At 42.3% G+C, this 12,093-nt stretch overlaps 1 protein-coding gene across 5 annotated transcripts in view; it reads left to right on the top strand.

Annotated features, from left to right (window-relative positions):
- IPO11 (importin 11) overlaps positions 1–11,017 on the top strand; it is a 165,747-nt gene extending 154,730 nt beyond the window's left edge. For all 5 annotated transcript variants that reach the window (XM_084801016.1, XM_084801019.1, XM_084801015.1 and 2 more), the window contains one exon: positions 9,685–11,017. In XM_084801016.1, coding sequence (XP_084657142.1) covers positions 9,685–9,849 — 165 coding nt within the window. In that variant the 3' untranslated portion in view covers positions 9,850–11,017. The remainder of the gene's footprint in view (positions 1–9,684) is intronic.
- The last annotated feature ends 1,076 nt before the right edge of the window (positions 11,018–12,093 follow it).

Here is a 12,093-nt window from a genome sequence, read left to right as displayed (position 1 = left end):
TCTCGAAAAACAAAAAACAACAAAAAAAAGTTGAAATCTTAATTTTCCTTCACTGTTTCTGCACTGCCTGGTATTTCTGTGTTGTAGGGCCAGTACGCTGTGACATATCTTTGGCTTTATGGTATATTCTCTTACAGAGTTGACAAACATGGTTACTAGTTATATTTTTGAGGAATGAAAAGAATCAAAGCTATTGCTAATTAAATACCTGGCAGGCTTGTTATCTGATTGCATACATCAGTCCATATCACACACCTCTGAGTAGCCTATTCCATTTTATTGCCATCATTCTACTAAAGTAATAAGCTGAGTGGCAACAGAGAATATTTTCCATTATTAATTTAGCTTATAAATTAATTAGCTAAAACACTATGAAAGAATGGTAAATGAATAGTAATTAGCTAAGTTAATAATTTATTTACTCGCCGTTATTTAATTAGTTTATTTAACATGAAATTGCTTCTTCAATATAGAGAGATGGCATTCCATCTAATCTGTTGCTGGAAGTTGTCTGGAATTTGTTGCTAAAATGACTCATAGTAAAGGTGCTTGTAGCTTGAAGCAGGAGGAGCCAGCCTGGGCTACACAGTGAAACTCTTGTAAAAACAAAAATGCCTTTTTAAACATAAGGAACCGTCTTAAAAAGGCAGCATGTTTTTATACAATCCTAAAAATACTTCCGTGATTCTAACAGCATTTTGAGGTGAACTTTATCCCATTTTCCTTCCTCTCCTTTTATGAAATCACTTTGTTCTCACATTTTTCTCAATGAACTGATGCTTTAGACTGTGGTTCCCACAGCTGCTGAGTTTGTTGCTCAGGTGTGGAGCTGCACCCAGGAGGAGTACACAGTTTCATGGTGAGAGAGCAGAAGAATGTGATCAATAAATGTAATTTAATGGCTTTATTTAAAAAACAAACAAACAACAAAACCTCATTCAAGACAATACACATGTTCCTAAACCATGTTCCAAAACCAGGCTGTGATAAAAACCTCTAATTTTGCAAAGTAGAAATAGTATAGGTTATATTGTCTGACAGCAGTGAACTAAAGCTAGAAACTAAATGTTGAGAAAGGGTTGATCGTACTCCATAAAGTTGTAAACTTTAATTTGAAGGTCAGCTTGCAGTTTTGAGCCAGATGACATAAACCAATGAGGCATGAAAGCATGTGGGCACAGCTCAGTTACTCATCGCCTGTAGTCATGTATATCAAAAAAGAATGGAGATAAATGAGTCCAAAACCTACTTCAGAATGTGAAACAAAAGTTAGCCTCAGTCTCTCATGGGGTTGAAGACCAGTAGTTGTTTAGGGGTTAAGATGTTTTTCGGTCTAGATAGATGTTGTAAGTTGATAAAGATGAGATATGATAGATAATTATTTACATTCAGAATTTTAGACATACCAAGATAAGAAAGATGTTTTCTTCAAGACTGACAAGTACAAATAGCCAAAACACTATGAATGTAACATTTATGTAAGTCTTGATTGTTTCGTGGCTCTTCTTGCTATAGGCGGTTTATTGTATATATGTGTAATAATAGAATGTATATGTAAAAAGAAAAAGATTAAAAAGAAAGAAAATGAAAGTAAGTAAAGACATCAGTACTTTTTAAAAAGGAGTCCAGAGGCAGAAAAATGCTGAAACAGGTGCATAGATAGAATTGTTTTTCTTTTTAAAACTACCAATGAAGTAGACACAATAGTCACTGTAGTCAGGGAACAAGCAGGATGGATGTAATGATAAAATCATAGGGTTGGCGTCCCCAAGAATGGAAGTAGAAAACCAGCACATTTCCTGCAGGTTGTCCTCTGATGCCCTTGGTGTTCATGGTCTCTCCCCATTTCACAACAAGAAGAATGTGATGATTTTTTTTTAAGACATTCTGAAGCCTTTAAAGTCTTAGAGATAAGAAGACATGGCCTGTGGCATTAGGTGTGGAGATGGCCTGCAGAAGTACTCCAGGCAGCAGAAGCCCTCGGCTTGAACGTGATGTTGATCTAGCTGGAAAACTGAGGGGAGGAGCATAGTACGGCTGGCTAAGGAGTGGGCCTCAGTGGTGGCTGGAGTCTTCTGCTCACGTTCCAGCTGGGTAGATGGTGTGTCTGTGGAAAGGAAGGGTGCCTGATGATGAGCTAGCAGTCTCATGGCATTCCTAGTCTAGGTGTTAGGGTGAGAGCTCCCAGGTGACACAGGTTTAAGTATTGGATAAGAGGGACTGAAGTTGGTAAGTCATTGAACTTTTCATTTAAACCAGAAGATTCCAAGAAAATTGACAGACCAACCATCAAGAGGGTCTGTTGTCTACTTTGAAAAATTCTAATGAATAAACAGTCGGATATCAATATTTGATTAATTCACTTGGGATTTTAATTCTCAAAAGTGTTGTATTCACATTTTTTTGTAGCAGTGGGAGGGGTTTTGGGGATGAATGTGTTTGATTCGTTGGGTCTGGGAGTCCCAGGGATACTTCATTTACATGCAGCAGCACAGTCCTGTCATAAGAAGGGAAACACAGTACATAATTATCTTGTGGGCATGGGGGTGTGGCTAACTCCAGGTACAGCTAGAGGTATGGGAAAAGGTCATTGGTTGAAAGTTAAGGTACCAAGACATCTCATTGGCATGGAGGGTGTTTCCAGGACTCCCCAGGTGCACACTGAATGGTGTGGTATCAGCAAAGGGTTGGGCCTGTAATCTCCCTGAAGGCTATGTGACACTCCTTAGAGGATCTGGGGTTTCCCTTGATCAGGAGGAGACGAGGGAACCCAGCTGAGGAAGGGAGTCGATGATTTTAGCACCAAGCCAGACTTTGGCCTTACCATGGAAAGCACATTCTTCTTCTAAGATGCTGAGTATTTCTCTAGGGTAGAAAACCTTTTTCTCTTCTAAAATAATCTTACAGTAATTAATTTCTGAAAAAGTATCAAAGAGTATGTGAAGGGTTAAAAAGTAACTAGTCACATAATGTGTCTTTCTTGACTTCAAGAATGTGGAAGATTCCATTTCCTTGAATTCCTGTTGGGAAAAATTGGTGGTTTACACAGGAAACATAATGAAAAACTTTATTTCAAGGAGCAGCAGTCTTTAACGGAAACACATCCTGGTGAGTAGCTCTGCGGCAGCTAAGCTGTGGACTGCCCCTGAAGGCTGAACTTTGAAAAGGCCAAAGCATTTTTATTACCAAAGGCCATCCTTACCAATGGAAGGAGCCGTACGTGGTTCAACCAAACCCACTGTCCTTAAATAACATCTTTAAAGCCAGGCAGTGCAAAGCTACTTGCACATTAAAATCCAGTGAATGGAGTGTTGGATTGAGTCAGGCTATTAAAACTTCATTTATCTAGAGTCAAGAACTCTGGTTAATTACCTTTTCTATGAATTACCACAAGGCTCCTCCAGACACCCTAGCCACTTCGTCCTAACTATTCTAATGTACTGTTTCCTCGGTTTTCACATGGGTCAGTAGGAGTAGGGCTTCAGCTTGTGGAAATGGTGGAGGGAGACAAGCAGGGATTTGGAAACCCATATTCCTGTTCGGCTGCTGTCAGCCTGCGAAGAGGCAACCTTGAGTGTCACAGGGAGCTTGAGGCATCAGTGTTCTTACCTCTAAGTTAGCTACTTACAAACAGTATAATTGCCACTTGCATATGCAGATGAGGCTGTTACTTGTCTTTGTACCACAGAAATATACTCTGCTGATTTTTGAATCTGCTGTGTAAAATGTTCGTATTTTGGAATGATTTTAGATTTACAATAAAGTAGCAAAAACCATACAGAATTTTCATGTGCCCCTTACCCAGTTTCCCTTGATGTTAACATTTCTTCTTCTTTTAAAAAACTTTTTATTGGTTCTTTGTGAAATTCACATCATGTACCCTAATCCCACTCATCTCCATCTCTTCATACCCACCCTCTGCCCTTGCAACCTTCCCCCCAGAAGAAAATAAGATAGGATAAAATAACAAAGAAAAAACTCATCTCATTGTACAACCTTTTGTCCACACATCGTACAAATGCTCATTGCAGTGAGTCATTGACTGCTGTGTTTCAAGGCTGCTGGCTTGCACTGCACTATCAATACGGGATCCTCATGGGGACTCGTCTGGGATATCCTGTTGTTGTCCGTGTCGTGGGGATCCTGCATGGATCTGCAGTCCTTTTACATCTTCCAGCAGAGCATAGATGGAATAGATTTTGGGGTGCGCCAACTCAAAGCCCTGGATATGGGCCTGGGAGGTGGCTGAGTTGTGCAGCCTGCCAGCTCTCTCCAGCAGGCTGGAGCTACCTCACCCTATGCCTCAGCTGTCCTCCAGGCTGGCTCTGCTGTGCTGCTAGGTGAGGGGTGGAACCAGTTCACCTGTCTGCCATGAGGTCGGGGACGTCTCTCCCTCATCCTTGCTATTCCACAGCAGATTGAGTGGGGACAGCTCTTCAGTGCCTATACTTTGTTAACATTTTTATGTTTCTTTTTCTCAAATATATACTGTGCATTTATAAAAACTATCAACAAGAGACTTTATACCTATGATCATATAGAGGGGAGGAGGTCCCCCTCAATCACAGACATAGAGGAGGGGAATAGGGTGAAAGTGGGAGAAATGAGAGGACACAAAGGATGGGATATCAATTGAGATGTAATATGAATAAATTAATAAAAAAGTATAATAAAAATAAAATAAATAATAATAAAAGATAAAAACTAAGAAATCAACATAACTCCATATTTCAATTAAACTGTATTTTATTCCCTTAATGCTTTTGAAGAATTCAATCTCAAATGCCTCTAATGGCATTTAGTTTTAGTCCTTTTAAGATTTTTTTCCCTTCACATTAATGTCAGATCATCAGTCAAGTCTCCATGCTGCCTTCCGATTGGGTATGACAGGTTGCTCTCCCCTCCGTCTCTGTGCCTAAGGAAAGAGAGTCGTGCTGGCATTGATCGAGACAGTCTTGTGTGTGGTTCAGGCTCCCCCTCCTTGCACTCCCAGGCTCGTTGCCTCTTGAGTGCTGGTGTTGACAATGCACCACCATGGCCCACCTAATTTCCCCTTTCTGTTATGAAAGTGCAGTGCTGACAATTGAACTTAGCTTTGCATGTGTGAGTTTGCCCAGCCCACTGCACAGTAACACAGACCAGCAGCTTAAACAGCAAGGCTTATTTTCAGGGTTGTGCAGCCTGCATGACCAAGGTGAAGGTATGAGCAGACTCCATCCTGAGGCCTCTCCTTTGCCTGCCAGTGGCTTTCTCCTGATGTCCTCGTGTGGCCTTTTCTCTGTAGTCAGCATTCCCAGTGACTCTCTATGAAGGCACCATATATTATATTGGGTTAGGAGGTGTGACCTTCTGCCACATTTAACCTAATCATCCCTATTAAGGCTGTTATCTGAAAATAGTGACATGCATTAGGGATAGAACTTCAACAAATGTATTGAGGTGGGGTACAGTTCAATGCAGTACTGTAACTGTACAGTTCAGAAGAGGTCACTGGCTGTATGCGAAGGTAGAAAACCTTTATCAAGAATGAAATGCCTCAGTGGGCAGACTGTTAGCTGCACAAGCATGCAGACCTGCATGTGGGTCCAGCAACCACACGAAAGGCAGCTTTTATCAGCATGTGCGTTTGTAAGTTCCCTGCTGGGGGGACGGAGACAAGTGGGTCCTTGGAGCCCATCGACAGGCCAGTCTGGCTGGAATGGTGAGCCCTGGTTCAGTGAGAGAGAGACCCTGTTTCTGCCAGTAGCATGAGACACACAGAGAAAAAGACACCCAGCACAGCTTCTGGCCTCCATGTGTACATGCTCACCTGTACTCACGTGAACACACACACGTGCGCGCGCGCAATCAGTGCCGTCATAGCAATACGCTGATTCTTAAAAATTGTTAAAAAGTGTGGAAGAGAGACGCTGCAAGTTTGTTAGCCGGGTCTGTAGTTAGCAGACATCTTTGTTTAGAGAGAATGTTCCTAATATAGACCAAATAGTAAGTTTGTGCATTTCATTCTCAAGAAATAGTAAGAATAAAGTCGTTGTTCAGAGTATCTGACAGGGACTAAGTTGGCCACTCAACCATTAGAGCATTTGCTGTGTAATTCATTCTTGTTCTTTCAAATTCTTTTCTACTAAAATGTGGGCATTTAAGACATTCATTTATTTATTTTGTATATTGCGTATGTGTGTGTATCATGTCTGTTCACCTATGCATGGGATGGGGTGACCTGTCCATGTGTGCTTAGAGACCAGAGGGAAGTATCACCTCTGCTGCTCTATTACTTTGCCCATTCTTCCCTTGAGATGGGGTCTTACTGAGCCTGGCACTGATCCTCCATTCTCTGTCTCCTCCCTCCCACCTCTTGCACTGGATCGCAGGTGCTCAGCCTGTCCTGATTTTTCCATGAGACCTGGGGATTTGAACTCATGTCCTCATGCTTACACAGCAAGGACTCTTACCTCCTGAGCCATCCCTTCAGCCTTTTTACTGTTTTTGAGACGTGCTTTCTAGCTCATTCCTTTCTAAATCCTAGACATGTCTCTGAGGGTGACCGTGACCTTCACAGTCTCTTGTCTCCTGAGTACTGGAATTACAGTTGTGTGCCACTTAGAGCTTTGTATGTTGTAGGCAAGCATGCTACCAACTTAGCTTAAACATGGAAGACCTTATCAGGAGGTATGATGCTGAGTCTGCACACTGATATTTTAGCTGACTTCTAACATTTCTCTGGTTAAGAAAGAGATGCTACATCACTACTGCCAGGTGGGCGTTAAATGCCAAGTTCTCCTGTTTGCCCAGACTGAACCCTTCCTGAGTATGAGGGGAAACACTCCCTGCTTTGTCTGTGGCCTTCTTCCCTCACTCCAATGTTGGGTTGAATGGGTTGATTCCTCAATGTAACCAGCATGCACGGGGTAAAACCACAATTTTTTCTGTCTTGTTGGTCAGCCGGTTGATTCCTGTTCATGTGTTTTTTGTCTCACCTTGATCCTTTGGTTCAAACAAGCTGGTGGTGTTCTCTGTGCTGTTTGATGTTTCCAGGTTGCTGAGTTCCTGAGCACTGATCGTGCACCATCTGAGGCATAAACAAAGTCACAGAATCCACATCCTGTTCCAGTTAGGACTTTCTTGTGTGCTACCCTCTTTCCATCTCTTTGAGGCATCTTATATTTGTTTTCTATATAATGCCTAGAGTTTTTTTTTTTTTAATTGTACTTAGTAAGAATTGGTAGGAGGGAATTAGTCTGGAAGGGAAAATGTCGTCACATCTACCTTTGCTATATAGTTTTCCATCTGCAGATACAGAATTTGATAATTACATTAGAAAGCTATTTTTTTCAACACCGTACCACTTAATAAACCTAGTAGGCATTCTGCCTTTGTCACGCTCAAAGGACTCCAAATCCTACCACAGAAGTCCTTATGCATCCATGTTTATTGACCTATTTACAATAGCAAGGAAATGGAAACAGCCTAGATGTCTGTCTGCTGGTGAATGATAATAAAAATGTGGTGAATATACACAATGGAACCTTATTCAGCCATAAAATGAAATTTGCAAGAAAATGAATGGAACTGGAAATTATTCTATTAAGTAAGGTAAATAAGAACCAGAAAGACAAACATCACATGTTCTTTCTCCTATGTGAATCCTAGCTTTCTAAATTTTGTATTTATTATTGTATTGTGGAGGGGCGGATGAAGTGCTTCTGTCCACTGAGCTGTCTTGTTAGCCCTGATCCTAAGCTTTGATGTATGTCCTGCGCCACCGCGGTACCGAGTCAAGGGTGAGGGACTGCTGATTTCTCACACACACACACACACACACACACACACACACACACACACACACACAAAAGCAGCGGGTCCTTTGTGCTAAGAGAGCAGCAGCAGTGGTGGCGGTGGTTTTTATTCAGTGTCCAAAGAGCCTTTATATAGGCAGCAAAGCAGGAATGTCACTCGCAGGTGAAATCCCTCAAGAGGTGATTGCGCACACGAGGGAAAGTCCCAAGGAAGGGAGGGGTGCGTTCTCAGAGCAGTAAGCATGACTAGCTAACCATCATAAGCACAGACGCTACTAAAAACAGGACATGCAACGGCAAGACAGGCAGGCCTGGTTCCCTCATGTGTGTACACCAGTGTACCTGGTGGAACTGGAATTTCATGTCGTTGTGAGCTGCCATGTTGGTTCTGGGAACCAAATAGGGATCTTTTACAAGAGCAACAAGTTCTCATATCCCTGAGCCATCACTCCAACCCCCAAATAGCAAATGGTTTTCAGTGTTACCTTCAGCTTCTGTGCATGTTGTAGAGTGATGTCTTCAGCTCATGGGTGAGGCTGTGGTGTCCTCACGGCCCTGCCTCCTAGCTCTCTTACAGGGAAATGAGTATTGACATTGTCTTTATCTTGCATTTGTTATATACTCTGCTTTGGTACTATGTGGGGCATAATTTAAGTTTCATTTTGCTTAGATCCTTTTTCTCAGTTGTGTCTTCACACCTATTATATGACTCAAACACAGCTGGAATCAGCTACATTGGGCAAAGGCACTCATGCACTTCATTGAAAGTCGTGCAGATAGCCAGAGTCACTAATGGTGACATAAATACTCAGCTTAGACTAATACTGTGTTTGATTATAAATCATTTAAATAATATCAGTGCCACCAGATTTTTAGCAACTAGAACACTGTTAAATCTCTTATATTGGTACAAACCATAGGGAAAATAAGCTGATAGTATGTACCAGGAGTCATACAATTTTCTGTGCCCTAGTGGTTCTTTAAAATGGATGGGAATGAATATCCTAAAAAAAAAAACAAAACAAACAAACAAACAAAAAACACAAGATGAAGTTCTGAGCATAGTGGCACATGCCCACAGTGCCAGTGCGTAGAGGTGAGAGCAGGCGTTGAAGGCAGACTTGAGCTGCAGCATCTGGCGTGAGGCTACCTGTGGCTGTCTGAGGCCTGCTCTCAACAAAGGCAAGACGCTGAAGCATAAACCAAGGCTGCTTCACAGGGACACAAAACAGTGCTTGTGGGGGAGCAGTCGGCAAAGGTACAGACAACACTGTCGAAACTACACAGTGGTCACTTGAAGAATAAAACGTAAGTTAGAATTCTCAACTTGTCTTCACAAAGAATTTTGTGATAATACGAAGATGAAGAATAATATTAATGTGTTGTGTGTATATGTGTGTGTGTGTGTGTGTACACGTACTCCACAGGCATGAAACACACTAAAATTTTAATTCTACTTTCATTTTCTAAGTACAGTAATGGAACTAGGGGAAGAACAAATTTTGATCCCTCCCCAACCTAAAATTCATGATGTTGCTGTGTGTGCCGGGGCAAGTAGTGACTCCTTGCTCCCTGAGGGCATGGCAGGCTGCTGCAGCGGACTCTCTGGTCGTCCTTAAGAGACTGCGCAGCCGCGTTGGTACTCCAGTGTGCTCTTTTAGGTGCGTTCTGCAACATTCTAGCACTTTGAATAGTGGACCCCCAGATCTTGAGAAACTGGGCACATCAGAGCAACTTATATTCAGAGGACCCCAGAAAACTGTCAGCAGGAGCCTTTTAGAATTTTAGAGGTTTTGTTCCTGTAGAGAGACTACAGAAGCACAGTGAGGCGCACTCAGGAGGTGCTGGTCTGTCTCCTCTGACACTGTCTGCCTTCTCTGTCCCACAGCTGGCCCTGAAAGACCCTGTGCACACAGTGTCACTGCAGCAGTTCATCTACGAGAAGCTCAAGGCCCAGCAGGAGATCTTGGGGGAGCAAGGCTTCCAGTCCCTCATGGAAACAGTGGACACCGAGATTGTCACCCAGCTGCAGGAGTTTTTGCAAGGATTCTGAGAGCACATGTCATGTGGCTGTCAACCCATCTGAGATAAGATGAGTAACCCCAGCTGCCATCTGTACATGAGAGCCTGCTGAAATGAAGTCATTTGTGTGTGAATATAAAGAAACCAAGACCATAAATTTTTTACTATAAAATATAAAGAATAAGTATAAATCCCAAATATTAACGTCAGAAAACTATTCCTCAAAAGAATTTAATTTTGTATTTATGAGGGGCCCTGTGTTTACTAGAGGTGCATTTATCGACAGTAGCTGCATTGTTTCCTGTTAAGAGGAGAGGCTCATTGGTTACCTTTTATCATGAGCTCTTTAACACTTGAGGGGATGAAGGTTAATGTTCCAGATGCTTTTCTGCAACCCAAATTACTTAAATTTGGTTGCCTTATCTTGATTTTTTTCAGCCAATGAAATAGGTCTGAGAAATGAGTGTGCTGTACAACGATACAATTAATTTGTACACCAAGCAAGCATCTGACAAGGGAGTATCTCACAAGGGAGCTGTTTTTATCTGACAGAGCAATCAAAGGCTTGTATTTTCATTCTTGTAATCTGATACAGGAACTGGTAAAGGCACTTTTAGCTTTACTTTGAGTGCGTACATCGTAAAGCCCACTGAAGTGAACCTGCCGTACTGTAGTGCCAAGTGGGAGACCTCTGGTCACGCTCTGGCCCTGGTCCCTTTGCTACATTCGAAGGCCAGGAGCCCTATAAGCACCAGGAGAAACCAGAGAACTCCAAGTCCCCTTCTGCTGTGACGGTCATGCTTGGCTGTGACAGGCTGCTCAGTATTTACCCATCTCAGGTTCCTCAGTGCAGAGGTGTGCCAGCACCTCAGAGGACCCAGCAGCAATCCCCCGGGTACTAGCACTGACATAACTAGTCTTCCTTTTTGTCCCTCCATTGCACAGAACGTGCGAGGGAGAGGTCTGACGCCTTACTTTGCATTACTTGCCATTGTGAGGAACCTTTAGAGCATCTTTTAGGAAATACTCAAAAGCAAGATTGGAGATGTCTTATCTTTCTATAGATTTGGGTACAGTATGTAACTGTGGGAGAACCACTGCCCCTTTGTAAGCTATGGAACCCATAATGTCTACAGATATATGATGTTTTCAGCACAGAAAGAAAATATGGTCCAATTAAATTTTCCAAAGATACCTCACCTTTGGCTCATTGTCTGTTTTTCTTGCCGCCTACCCTCTGCAACAAAAACATAACAGTTTGTTAAAACTGCTGGGTTGGATAATAAAGAAAGTTCCTTTTACACTATAGTCCCAGTTCTCCACCCATAGAAGGTTCCAGTACCTCGGGTTTCAAATCTTTATTTAAAGACCAAGTATTTCTTGACAGTGATGTTTCTTTGCCATTGTAGTGGTTTGAATAGGTATGGACCTTATAGATTCATGTGTTTGAATACTTGGCCTTAGGGAGTGGCACTATTAGGAGGTATGGCCTTGTGGAAGTAGGTGTGGCCTTGTTGGAGGAAGTGTGTCCCTGGAGGCAGGCTTTGAGGTCTCAAAGCTGTGTCCAGTGTGTCACACAGTCTCTTGCTGTCTGCAGATAAAAATGTAGAACTCTGAGCTCCTCCAGCACCATGTCTGCCTACACACCTCCATGCTTCTCCATCATGACGATACTGGACTAAACCTCAGAAACTGTAAGCCAGCCCCAGTGAAATGTTTTTCTTTAAGAGTTTTAAGAGTTGTCATGGTCTTGGTGTCTCTTCACAGCAATAAAACCGGAACTAAGGCAGCCATTGTTACTCAGCCGCAAAATGGACATGATATCTTCCTTCGGCTTATTTTCATTTGAAGCGCTCTCTCAGCCGTGCCACTGGACATTCCTGGCACCCCTATTCTTGGCCCTAGGGAGTGGTCACCTCATTCTCCACATTCTGTGTTATAGTGCCCAGAGAGAGCACCAAGCTTTTAATGCTTCTCTCGGAAGAGTGTGGTTTGCTTTTTAAAATCATAGATGAAAATGGGTTTTATTAAAAGCTTTGAAATGTTTTCATCTCTGCCACACTTTCCTATACGTAGTTAAGATAGAACATAATTGTTGATTTACAAGATTCTATCCGTTGACCCATTGTGGCGACTTATTAATTTTGATGAAACAATCCAGTCAGTCTTCCTACTGTACTATCTTTTAAAACAAGGACTGGTGGCTTCTGTTCCACTAACCTACTCCTTTTTAACTGACTTTACATCCTGGGGACCTTTCCCAACCCTCTAACCA

This window comes from Acomys minous (genome assembly GCF_964271855.1).
Source record: "Acomys minous genome assembly, chromosome: 11".
Classification (NCBI taxonomy): Eukaryota; Metazoa; Chordata; class Mammalia; order Rodentia; family Muridae; genus Acomys; species Acomys minous.
Note: the sequence above shows the minus strand (reverse complement) of the source record. Positions and strands in the feature narration are given on the sequence as shown.